At 40.6% G+C, this 14566-nt stretch overlaps 1 protein-coding gene across 1 annotated transcript in view; it reads left to right on the plus strand.

Moving 5' to 3' along the window:
- Positions 1–14566, plus strand: part of LOC131998012 (uncharacterized) — a 29623-nt gene that overhangs the window by 108 nt on the left and 14949 nt on the right. The window contains exon 2 of the mRNA XM_059369965.1: positions 2262–2427. Within this exon, the coding sequence (XP_059225948.1) occupies positions 2262–2427 (166 nt within the window). The remainder of the gene's footprint in view (positions 1–2261; positions 2428–14566) is intronic.

Consider the following 14566-nt stretch of genomic DNA (forward strand, 5'->3'; position numbering starts at 1 on the left):
ATCCTGCCGAGACTATCAGAAAAATATTTTCAGTGGTAGTTTCCCCTCTTAACAACATTTCCCCTTTTGGCAACATTTGTGAAGTATTATGCCATGTAAAGAGGTGTGGAACTGAGGCATGTCGTTCGGACTCGGCTACAAAAAAGGGGCCCCTTATCTCTTAGTTTAGACTTGAATCGGACTGCACTCATTGATATGTGAGAAGCTTGTCCCTGTTCCTTAGTGGAATGTTCATGGACAAAGTTTGCAATTTGCAATGGAGTAATTTATTTGCCTAGGCTCTTGAAATAAACCTACTTGAGCGCTGGAATTGGATAAGTTGTGGTCTACTATCTAATCACGCTCGATGTAACCTTAGCCATTTTTGACGACGCAGAGTGGGAGAAAATCGAAAAAAAAACTGGCAAAAAATATGCATTGTGAGAACGTGTAAACATATCCCTTTGAATTTTGGAATGATTAGAGCTGAGGTGTGAGCGAGATTGTGTGTACAATTTCAAGGCCCTTGGTGGCCCGGACGCTTCTTGGAAGGGCTCTTAAGTTGGTCACCTCGGCATTTCAATAAATTGTTCGGTCTGCCAAATCTTCATTTGTGGTCCGATTTTCCAAACTGTATAATTTTGCACACGATCTCGCTAACACCTCAGCTCTCCCCATAAAATTTTAAAGAGATCTCTACCCGTGCTCACACTGCATATTTTGTTACTAGATTTTTCTTTTTTGATTTTCTCACACTGTGCGATGTAGAAGTAGGGATGGCACCGAAGTGATCCTCTAAATACAACACTAATAGTTTCAACTATTACTTTTCATAACTATTCTTCACTTCTACTCTCCATCATAACTCACCAGTACTATTCTAAACTACTTATTTTCACTACTATTCTTCACTTCTACTCTCAAGTACTACTCTACATTACAACTCTTCACTAATGCTCTCCAGTAATACTCTACACCACATCTACCACAATTTTAGTAAAAAACTTCACCACCATTTTACAAATACTCTCCACTACAATTCTACCATTGGTCTCCGCTACTTCTTTTCACTACTACTCTTCACATCTACTCTCCAGTACTACTTTCCACTACAGCTCTCCACTTCTACTCTACAGTAGTACTATACACTACAATTCTCCTACCACTATCCACCACAATTCCACTAATACACTCCACCACCATTTTACAACTACTTTCCACTACAATTCTCCGCTACTTCTTTTCACTATTACATTTCACTACTGCTCTCCACTCTCCACAACTCTCCAATACTACTTTCCACCACAACTCTACACTACTGCTCTTCACTGCAACACTTCTCTTTCCAGTACTACACACTACTTTCTACTCCTCTACAATTTTACTACTACTTTTCACCACAATTATACTACCACTCTCCACTACAATTCTAATACTACTCTCCACTGCAACGTTCCACTGCTACTACTCTCCACTTCCACTCTCCATTATTACTCTACCACCATCCATTACTCCTCTTCTACTCCAAATGCAAATTTTTCCATGAACAACCCCTATAGCTACGACCCAACGAAGTGTCGCAGTGCAACACCCTTTTGGGAGAAGTAGTACCTCAAAAACACCGTCATCCATAGAAGGGAATAACCCCCGCTGAGTTATTCCCACCAAGATTCGAACACATGCATTCAGCCTCATAGGCGGACATGTGTGCGCTACGTTGTCCTACAATTACTGCTCTCCATTATTACTCTACTATGTACTCGCCATTAATATGTGCTCTCCACTACTAGGTACTCTTCAATACTATGCGCTACTACTACTATGTACTCTCTATTATTACTGCTCTACTCTACTCTTTGCAAGATTCTTCTTCTTTACGCTACTCTACACTACACTACTATAATGAACTCTACTGTACTGTACTCTGCTCTACTGTACTGTATTGTACTGTACTCTACTCTGCTCTGTTCTACTTAACTTGACTGTTCTCTACTGTACTTCTCTACTCTATTCCACTGCTACTCTGCACTATTACTCTCCACTACTATTCTCCACTACAAGTCTCCACTACAAGTCTCCACTACAACTCTCCACTAATGCACTCCACTTCTACACTAATCTCCAGCAGGACACTGCATTACTACTATACACTATATCATAAGTCTCTTAGCACTCTCCACCACAATTCTACAACTACTCTGCACTGCAATTCTACTACTACTCTCCACTACTTCATTTCAACACTACTCCTACTACTACAATTCTTCACTATTAATCTCCAGTACTACATTCCACTACAACTCTTCACTACTACTTTCCATCACTCTCAACTACTACCGGACACCACAATACACCAACTACTCTCCACCAGAATTCTACAACCACTACAATTCTACTACTACTACCTCTTCACTTCCACCCTCCATTACTCCTCTTCTACTGCAAATGGTAATTTCTCATGGACATTCCGTATAGCCTCGTCTGAACGGTGTGATGCAATTCAACACCTCCTTGGGGAGAAGTAGTATTCTACTCTACTCTACTCTACTCTACCTCTACCCTACCTCTACTCTACCTCTACTCTACCTCTACTCTACCTCTACTCTACCTCTACTCTACCTCTACTCTACCTCTACTCTACTTCTACTATACCTCTACTATACCTCTACTCTACCTCTACTCTACCTCTACTCTACCTCTACTCTACCTCTACTCTACCTCTACTCTACCTCTACTCTACCTCTACTCTACCTCTACTCTACCTCTACCTCTACTCTACCTCTACCTCTACTCTACCTCTACTCTACCTCTACTCTACCTCTACTCTACCTCTACTCTACTCTACTCTACTCTACTCTACTCTACTCTACTCTACTCTACTCTACTCTACTCTACTCTACTCTACTCTACTCTACTCTACTCTACTCTACTCTACTCTACTCTACTCTACTCTACTCTACTCTACTCTACTCTACTCTACTCTACTCTACTCTACTCTACTCTACTCTACTCTACTCTACTCTACTCTACTCTACTCTACTCTACTCTACTCTACTCTACTCTACTCTACTCTACTCTACTCTACTCTACTCTACTCTACTCTACTCTACTCTACTCTACTCTACTCTACTCTACTCTACTCTACTCTACTCTACTCTACTCTACTCTACTCTACTCTACTCTACTCTACTCTACTCTACTCTACTCTACTCTACTCTACTCTACTCTACTCTACTCTACTCTACTCTACTCTACTCTACTCTACTCTACTCTACTCTACTCTACTCTACTCTACTCTACTCTACTCTACTCTACTCTACTCTACTCTACTCTACTCTACTCTACTCTACTCTACTCTACTCTACTCTACTCTACTCTACTCTACTCTACTCTACTCTACTCTACTCTACTCTACTCTACTCTACTCTACCTCTACTCTACCTCTACTCTACCTCTACTCTACCTCTACTCTACCTCTACTCTACTCTACCTCTACTATACTCTACCCTACTCTACCTTACCTCTACTCTACCTCTACTCTACCTCTACTCTACCTCTACTCTACCTCTACTCTACCTCTACTCTACTCTACTCTACTCTACTCTACTCTACCTCTACTATACTCTACCCTACTCTACCTTACCTCTACTCTACCTCTACTCTACCTCTACTCTACCTCTACTCTACCTCTACTCTACCTCTACTCTACTCTACTCTACTCTACTCTACTCTACTCTACTCTACTCTACTCTACTCTACTCTACTCTACTCTACTCTACTCTACTCTACTCTACTCTACTCTACTCTACTCTACTCTACTCTACTCTACTCTACTCTACTCTACTCTACTCTACTCTACTCTACTCTACTCTACTCTACTCTACTCTACTCTACTCTACTCTACTCTACTCTACTCTACTCTACTCTACTCTACTCTACTCTACTCTACTCTACTCTACTCTACTCTACTCTACTCTACTCTACTCTACTCTACTCTACTCTACTCTACTCTACTCTACTCTACTCTACTCTACTCTACTCTACTCTACTCTACTCTACTCTACTCTACTCTACTCTACTCTACTCTACTCTACTCTACTCTACTCTACTCTACTCTACTCTACTCTACTCTACTCTACTCTACTCTACTCTACTCTACTCTACTCTACTCTACTCTACTCTACTCTACTCTACTCTACTCTACTCTACTCTACTCTACTCTACTCTACTCTACTCTACTCTACTCTACTCTACTCTACTCTACTCTACTCTACTCTACTCTACTCTACTCTACTCTACTCTACTCTACTCTACTCTACTCTACTCTACTCTACTCTACTCTACTCTACTCTACTCTACTCTACTCTACTCTACTCTACTCTACTCTACTCTACTCTACTCTACTCTACTCTACTCTACTCTACCTCTACTCTACCTCTACTCTACCTCTACTCTACTCTACCTCTACTATACTCTACCCTACTCTACCTTACCTCTACTCTACCTCTACTCTACCTCTACTCTACCTCTACTCTACCTCTACTCTACCTCTACTCTACCTCTACTCTACCTATACTCTACCTCTACTCTACCTCTACTCTATCCCTACTCTATCCCTACTCTATCCCTACTCTACCTCTACTCTACCACTGCTCTACCTCTACTCTACCTCTACTCTACCTCTACTCCTACCTCTACTCTACCTCTACTCTACCTCTACTCTACCTCTACTATACCTCTACTCTACTTCTACTCTACCTCTACTCTACCTCTACTCTATCTCTATTCTACCTCTACTCTACTCTACTCTACTCTACTCTACCTCTACTCTACCTCTACTCTACCTCTACTCTACCTCTACTCTACCTCTACTCTACCTCTACTCTACCTCTATTCAACCTCTACTCTACACTCTACTCTACTCTACAGTCTACTCTACTCTACAGTCTACTCTACTCTACTCTACACTCTACTCTACACTCTACTCTACTCTACTCTACTCTACAGTCTACTCTACTCTACAGTCTACTCTACTCTACTCTACTCTACTCTACTCTACACTCTACTCTACACTCTACTCTACTCTACTCTACTCTACTCTACTCTACTCTACTCTACTCTACTCTACTCTACTCTACTCTACTCTACTCTACTCTACTCTACTCTACTCTACTCTACTCTACTCTACTCTACTCTACTCTACTCTACTCTACTCTACTCTACTCTACTCTACTCTACTCTACTCTACTCTACTCTACTCTACTCTACTCTACTCTACTCTACTCTACTCTACTCTACTCTACTCTACTCTACTCTACTCTACTCTACTCTACTCTACTCTACTCTACTCTACTCTACTCTACTCTACCTCTACTCTACCTCTACTCTACCTCTACTCTACCTCTACTCTACCTCTACTCTACCTCTACTCTACCTCTACTCTACCTCTACTCTACCTCTACTCTACCTCTACCTTTACTCTACCTCTACTCTACCTCTACCTCTACTCTACCTCTACTCTACCTCTACTCTACCTCTACTCTACCTCTACTCTACCTCTACTCTACCTCTACTCTACCTCTACTCTACCTCTACTCTACCTCTACTCTACCTCTACTCTACCTCTACTCTACCTCTACTCTACCTCTACTCTACTCTACTCTACTCTACTCTACTCTACTCTACTCTACGCTACTCTACTCTACTCTACTCTACTCTACTCTACCTCTACTCTACTCTACCTCTACTCTACCTCTACTCTACCTCTACTCTACCTCTACTCTACCTCTACACTCTACTCTACACTCTACTCTACTCTACACTCTACTCTACTCTACACTCTACTCTACTCTACACTCTACTCTACTCTACACTCTACTCTACTCTACACTCTACTCTACTCTACACTCTACTCTACACTATACTCTACTCTACTCTACTCTACACTCTACTCTACACTCTACTCTACTCTACACTTTTTATGCATTTAATGGTCCCATTTTTTTTGATTATATCCACTGTCGTTTTATAAAAATCCCCCATACCATAAGCCAGACATTACTGTTTGCTTGTCTTGAGGATCTATGCCATTTTTGTTGGGTAGTACAGCCTGTTAAGGAGTCTTGAACAGCAACGAAAGCGAAGATAGCAGCCGTGGAAAAACAGGAAGTCTAGTAAAGAGATGATATTGCAGGTGCTTACTTTTGGCAGTGGGTAATGGCAAACGTATCGCCGTACGTGCATTTCCCCCATGGTTGCAGTCAGAATTCTCATATTTTCCGTTCACGTACTTCGATTAAACTCTCATTTCGGTTATAATTTTAACATTTTATGGCAATAAGAAAGCAAGAAGGCATAAAATTGTAGCATCATTCCAACATCTTAGTCAACAAAAAGGTGAGAATGAAAGAGGCTAAAATTGGGGGAAGTCTTTGGTTAACTTTCACAAAGGACGAAGTAGTGAAACAAAATTTTTGGATTTTTCGAATTTACTTTCATGTAGAGTTAAAATATATGTTTAAAATTAAAGGAAACGGAAAGGCACATCTATTTTATTAATAGTTTCTTTATTTTGTCTCTATGTGTATGAGTGTGCATTGGTTACCAATACGTTTTTAAATAAAACTGCCATAAATCCTGCCCACGTTTGCTCGTACAACTCTAAGCACACCTGATGCTTAGCATGCCAACATATTTATCTATCAATTCACTTAATTTCAACAAAACTATCATATCACCTGCTGTGAGTGCAATGTACCAACCAAGTACTTCCTCCTACTTCTTCGATGGCAAACAAAGACTTTCACACGTCTTACTATGGATAGAGGATCAGACATAGCAAAACTTCCAATAAGAATCTTGCGTTTCAAAATATTCCGCCACTTGGTGTCATGTGTTTTACGTGTCTCTATTGCATTGCCGTGGTGTTACTGCTGGAAACATGACTTAGGGTTTTCCTTGATGGCATTTCAGCGAAATTCCCCATTGGCAGAGCAACAAATCTATGCAACCGGTAGATAAAATAAAAACTTTGCAAATGCAATTGAAATCGCAATGAGTTATGAGTAATGCAAAGTTTTATGGAGTTTAAGGGGGTCTTATGGGAGCTACATGGGTTTGTCCCACCAAAAAAGGTTATTTTCAAAAAATATGAAAATTCAATTGCGAAGAAATTTCTTTCTCATATATAAACCGAAAAGTGGGGGTCACCTCATCACCTCAAGCGGACATGAGGGCCGATCGGGTCAATATCCGACACAAATGAAAAAACCTTGGGTTGGTATGGTGGATTGTATTCGACCATTTGACATCCATACTGAGTATGGTCCAGATCGGACCAAATTTTAATATACCTGCCATATATAGTGATCTCACAATCTTCTTTCTAATGTAGGAAAAGCTGGGGTCACCCCTTCACCCCAAGTGGACATGTAGACCGATCGGGTCACTGTCAGACACTAATGGAAGTACTTTGGATTGGTATGGTGGGTTGTATTCGACCATTTGATATTCATGCTAAGTATGGTCCAGATTGGACCTCATTTGGATATAGCTGCCATATATAGCGATTTCTCGATTAAAGGTATTGGACCCAAGAAAATTTCAGTTAATTCGAATAAGAATTGACCCCTTTAGGGGCTTAAGAAATAAAACATGGAGATATGTTTATATGGGAGCTGTATAAGACTATAGATCGATTCAGACCATATTTGAAGGTCATGGGAGAAGCCGTTGTACAAAGTTTCAGCGAAATCGGATGAGAATTACGCCCTCTAGAGGCTCAAGAAGTCAAGAACCCAAATCGGTTTATATGGCAGCTATATCTGGTTATGTACCGATTTAAACCATATTTTACACATTTTTTGAAGTTGTAACGGTACACGTCGGGCAAAATTTCAGACAAATTGAATAAGAATTGCGCTCTCTAGTGGCTCAAGATGTCAAGTTTTAAGATCGGTTTATATGGCAGCTATATCAGGTTATATACCGATTTCAACCATACTTAGCACAATTGTTGGAACTCATAACGAAACATGTCGTGCAAAATATCAGACAAATTGAATAAGAATTGCGCTCTCTAGTGACTCAAGAAGTCAAGATTCTAGATCGGGTTATATGATAGCTATATCAGGTTATGGACCGATTTGAACCACTGGATGTCATTTATATAACAGCTATATCAGGTTATGAACCGATTTGAACCATACTTAGCACAGTTCTTAAAAGTCATAACGAAACACGTCATGCCAAATTTCAGTAAAATCGGATTTGCACCCTCTAGAGGATCAAGAAATCAAGACCCCAGATCGGCTTATATGACAGCTATATCGGGGTATGACTCGATTCCAACCATACACAGCGCAGTTGTTGGAAATCATAACATAACATCTCATGCAAAATTTTAGCGAAACCGAATGAGGATTGCGCCCTCTAGTGGCTCAAGAAATCAAGTTAGCGTGCTTTCAACTCACGTGCATACGGGATGGGAGCTACATATATCATGCTAGAGACCGATTTAGACCATACTTGGCACAGTTGTTTGGACTCGTAACAGAACACTACGTGCAAAGCTTTAGTCCAATCGGACAACAAAGGCGGCTTCCAGGGACTCAAGTCAAATATATATAGACCGATTTGGACCAAATTTGGCACAAGTATTGAGAGTCGTAATAGAATATTTCAGTCCAATCGAATAATAGTTGCAGTTTGAAGGCGTTCATCAAGTCAGGTCGAAGGTGATGGTGCATAATGATCCCGTGGTGAAAATAGGGTACTAAATTTTTTGATATCTGAAGGGGGGGGGGGGGGGCAGACCCTCCCCCTTACCCAAATTTTCAGAAACGCCAGATCTCGGAGATGGGTGGTGCGATTTAAGCGAAATTTTGTGTGCCCTCATATAGTACCCTAGAAATAAAAATTTGGTATCCAAATTTCGGATGGGGCACCTAGGGGGGCCGCCCCACCCTAAAACCTACTAAACTTATATGTACACCAATCACGACAATATGGGACTCAAATGAAAGGTATTTAGGATACGAAAACGTATCTGATATCCAATTGTCGGACCAAGTACTAGGGGGACCACCCCAAGCCCTAAAACACCCCTAAATCGGACATATTTACCGGCCATGGCAATATGGGACTCAAATGAAAGGTTTGCGAGTAGAATACGAATCTGTTATCCAAATGTGGGACCACGTTCCTGGTGGTCCACCCCTTCCCCGAAACACCCCTCAAACAGGACTTATTTACTGACCATGGGAATATGGGGCTCAAATTAAAGGGTTTTCAGGGTAGAATTCGAATTTGATATCCAAATATGAGACCAAGTGTTTGGGGGGCCGCCTCTCCACAAAAACCTCCCCCAAAGGGAACACATTAACGACCATAGCAACATGGGGCTCAAACGAAAGGTATTTGGGAGTAAAGCACAAATCTGATATCAATATTCGGGAAAATTGTCTATGGGGCCATCCCACCCCCACAACACCACCCAACCCTCAAAACACCCCTAAATCGGACATATACCGATCATGGCAATATGGGTCTCAAATGAAAGGTATTTGCGAGTAGAATACGAATCTGATATCCAAATGTGGGACCACGTTTCTGGGGGGGGTGGAACCCTTCCCCAAAACACCCCCAAACGGGACTTATTTACTGACCATGGGATTATGGGGCTTAAATAAAAGACATTTAAATTTAGAATACGAATCTGATATCCAAATATGGGACCAAATGTTTGGGGGGCCGCCCCTCACCAAAAAAATCCCCCAAAGGGGACAAATTTACGACAATAGCAATATGGGGTTCAAATGAAAGGTCTTTGGGAGTAAAGCACGAGTTTGATATCAATCTTCGGGAAAAGTGTCTATGGGGCCACCCCACGCCCACAACACCACCCAAATTGGAAGTATTTTCTGACTATTCCAATATGAGGCTCAAATAAGAGAGTTTTAAAGTGGAACGCGAATCCGATATATATTTTCAAGGCCAAGTCACTGAGTGGCCGCCCATCCCCCAAAACGCCCCCCAAGCCGGTCATGTTTGCCGACTATGGAAAAATGGGGGTCCAATTAAAGTTATGTGGGAGTAGACCACATATTTGATATCAACATTAGGGGCCAACTGTCTAGCGGACGTTCCACCACCATAACAACCCCCAAATAGGAAGTATTTGCTCACCAAGACAATTTGGGTCTTAAAGAGAGTGGAACTAAATATTCATAGTTTTTAGGGCCAATACCCCAAACCGGACATATTTGATGACTTTTGCAATAAGGTGTTTAAATGAGATTAGAAAACGAATTTGTTATCCAATTTTGAGGGCAATGGCAATATGGGGTTCAAATAAATGATATATTGATATATACAGCACATTGCTGATGCTGATAGGGCTTAGAATTTGGCGGACCACCCCAATCCCCAAAACACCCCTTAATCGGCCATATTTACCGACCATGTCAATGTGGGGGTTAAATGAAAGGTATTTGAGGGGTAGAGCAAGAATTTATACCCATTTTCGGGACCAATTCTCTGGGGATCTACCCCTTTCCCATTATACCCCACAAAGAGCAATTTTTTAGTGACCATCGCAATATGGGGCTCAAATAATGGTATTCGGGAGTAGAATACGAATTTGATATCCAAATGTAGGAACATGTATTTAGGGCATTACCTTTTTCCCAGAACACCCCCAAAGGGAAAAAATTTTTCGGCCATGCCAATATGTGGCTCAAATGGAAGGTATTTAAGATTAGAAAGAGAGAGAGATTTTGGGGCCATGTGTTTGGATGACACCTCGTCTTGTAAACTTCTCTTAAGCCAATGGCAATATTGGGTTTAAATAAATGGTATTTGGGAGAAGAGCACGATGCTGATATTTTTTCAGGGCCAAGTAGCTGGGGGACCACCTCTCCCCCAAAAACACCACTAAATCAGATATCATGAGAATACCGGGCTGAAATGAAGTATTTTAAGAATGAAGTACACCTTACCCTTACCTTACCCTTAAACTTAAATTCGTAGACCAATAAAGTTCACTTGGGATTCAGATAAAGGCACTTCTATTGTTAAACTGTTAGTCAAGTTAGCATGGTATATCACTAAAAGATCTTTAATTGTCCAAAATAAATATTCCAAGGAAACTTTTGTTGCATATAAAGTAAAAGAAGGCGCAGCGGAGCGGGCCCGGGTCAGCTAGTAGCTTCTATTGGGTTGCCCAAAAAGTAATTGCGGATTTTTCATATAGTCGGCGTTGACAAATTTTTTCACAGCTTGTGACTCTGTAATTGCATTCTTTCTTCTGTCAGTTATCAGCTGTTACTTTTAGCTTGCTTTAGAAAAAAAGTGTAAAAAAAGTATATTTGATTAAAGTTTATTCTAAGTTTTATTTAAAAAATCCGCAATTACTTTTTGGGCAACCCAATATATAAATCAACCTGCTGAGTGTGGGTTTTAGTCCCACAAAAATCGAACGCATTTTTCCTTGTTTAATTTCATATCTAGTAAATTTAATTATAAAAATGCCATAGTTTTCTTTTTCATCAAGCCATTCACCTTCCATCACTTGTCATTGATACTCGAAATAATCATAGAGGCTTATAAATTTGATATTCGGGTCATTTGAATTTAACATTCCAAACATCTATGAACAAAAAAAAAAAAAAAACAACTAGCAATCCCATGTTCAATTTACCAATTAAATCATTTTTCAATTGCCTGCTAGCCTTCAATGCCTATTGCATCCCTTTTGCCCAAGTTGTGCAAAATCGACGCAAAATATTTAGCCACAAGGGAGAGAACTGTGAGAAAGAAAAAATTGTAACCAAATAATTTGATTATGAATATTTTCCACAAAACAGCAATGTGTTGCGACAACGTTTATTGATGGTGGTTATTGACGGTGTCCGTGTATGGGAAGAGCGGCAACAAATTTCTGTTTATTGGCAGAGGATTATGCGGTGTTGACAGATTTAATTTATTTGTGGCTTCAAATTAAATTAGCAAATATTTTTGTAAAGCTCGCATGCATACACACACACATGGATATATGAACTGCTGTAAATCCTGTACCTCAACTACTCCAACAGAGATGACGACAAGCGCTGACAGGCTCTGCAATGCCTAATAAGCCATGCACAAAAGCAGGACTAACGTCAAATGTGAACAATTTCGGTGAAAAGTCCAACAGCGATATTTTTTTTTTTACCAGCAAACAATTTTTTCGCAGCCATCATGGCAAGTCCATTGAGCCCCAAACAAATATGTATTGCCCACCATCATGTGCTTGCCATGGCCATTGTGTGTGAAAGCACACCCAAAGTCTACATGACTTGTAATTTTCAGTGTGTGTGTGTGTGTGAGTGTGTGTGTATGTGGATTAACGTGTATTAATAACAGTCAATAATAAAATTGTTGTCGAAGCAACAGTTTTCAAAGGACCAAACGGCTACCAACCGTAAAAACCAATCGACTCCAAAAGGTTGGTGTCACTCCACATAGTGCCTGGCACCCGTTTCACTCTATAACTCCCCTTTGGGGGGTAGCTATGATGTTTAAACGCGAACAATGGGTTTCGTTTTAGCCATCGTTGACGGACAGCAGCTATGCAAAGTGAAGTGTTATGCTTTTAAAGGATCATAATACAATTGCGGGTGTTTAATGTTTTTTTTTTTTTGGGGGGGCTTGGAATTATGTTCAATTCTGTCCATATGAGTGAAAAGTTAATCTGAAATGTCCGGGTAAGCGGAACAAGCAATGCCGAACAAGGGTGATCGAGAGACCGGTTTACATGAGAGCAATATCAGGTTATAAACTGAGTTGGACCATATTTGGCACAGTTATTGGAAGTCGTAACGGAATACCGCATACAATTGCGGCTTGTAAGGGCCCAAGAAGGCAATTCGGCAGATCGATCAATATGGGAGCTATATCAGCTTATAGACCGATTCGAACCGTATTCAGCACAGTTGCTGAAAGTCATAACAGGACACCACATGCAAAATGTCAGCCAAATCTGACAAAAATTGCAGCTTGTAAGGGCTGAAGAAGTCAAATAGGGAGATCGGTTTATATGGGAGCTATATCAGGATATATACCGATTTGGACTGTACTTGGCACAGTTGTTGGATGTCTAAACAGAATACTACATGCAAAGTTTCAACCAAATCGGGCCAAAATTGCGGCTTGTAAAGGCTCAAGAGACAAATCGGGTGATCGGTTTATATGGGAGCTTTATCAGGTTATAGACTGATTTGGAACGTACTTGGCACAGTTGTTGGATGTCATAACAGAATACTACATGCAAAATTTCAGCCAAATCGGACAAATTGCGGCTTCCAGGGGCTCAAAAAGTAGATCGATTCTTATGGGAGCAATACCAGGTTATAGACCGATTCGGACCGTACCAGGCACAGTTTGGCATGGTCGGTAAATTTGTACTCTTTTGGGGGGTGTTTTAGGGCGGTGCCCCAAATACATGGTCCCACATTTGGATATCAGATTCGTATTCTACTCCCAAATACCTTTATTTGAGATCCATATTTCGATTGTCAATAAATAATTACTGATTGTGTTGTGTTTTGGGGAAGGGGTAGACCCCCAGCAAATCGGTTCCGAAAATGGACAATTTTGTACTCCACTCTCCAATGCCTTTAATTTAACATGGTTGGTAAATATGTACGATTTAGGAGTGTTTTTGGGACTGGAGGGTCCCTCAACCACTAAGCCCTGAAAATATATCACCATCATGCTCTACTCCGAAATATCATTTATTTGAACCCCATATTGCCATTGGCCTCAAAATTGGATATACAATTTTTTTTCTAATCTAAAATACCTTTCATTTGAACTCCCTATTGCAAAGGTCAGGAAATATGTCGGATTTGGGGTATGGACCCTAAAAATGATCAATATCGAACTTCACTCTCTTTAACTTTATTTCCATAGTCGGCAAACATGTCCGGTTTGGGGGATGTCTTGGAGTAAGGGACGACCACTCAGTGACATGGCCCAGCAAATATATATCAGATTCTTGTTCTACTCTAAAATACCTCTTATTTGAGCCCCATATTGCTATGGTCAGAAAATACTTCCTTTTTGGTTGGAGTTATGAGGATGGAGTGGCACTATTGACACTTTTCCCGAATATTGATGTCAGATTCGAACTTTACTTCCAAAGACCTTTTATTTGAGCCCCATGTTGCTATTTGCTCTTTGGGGGTGTTTTTGGGGATGTGCGGCCCCCAAACACATGGTCCCTTCGTATTCGACACACAAATACCTTTTATTACAGCCCCATATTGCCATGGTTAGAAAATAAGTCCTGTTTGGGGAAGGTGTGGACCCCCAAACCCTTGGTCCCACATTTGGATATCAGATTCGTATTCTACACTCAAATACCTTTTATTTAAGCCCCATATGGTCGCAAATATGTCCGATTCAGGGGTGTATTCAGGGTGGGGTAGTCCTCCAAACACTTGGTCCGACAATTGGATGTAAGATACGTTTTCTTATTTTAAATACCTTTCATTTGAGTCCCATATTGCAGTAATTGGTCTATATATGTATTTGGTAGGTTTTGGGG

This window comes from Stomoxys calcitrans, chromosome 5 (genome assembly GCF_963082655.1).
Source record: "Stomoxys calcitrans chromosome 5, idStoCalc2.1, whole genome shotgun sequence".
In the NCBI taxonomy this organism is placed as follows: domain Eukaryota; kingdom Metazoa; phylum Arthropoda; class Insecta; order Diptera; family Muscidae; genus Stomoxys; species Stomoxys calcitrans.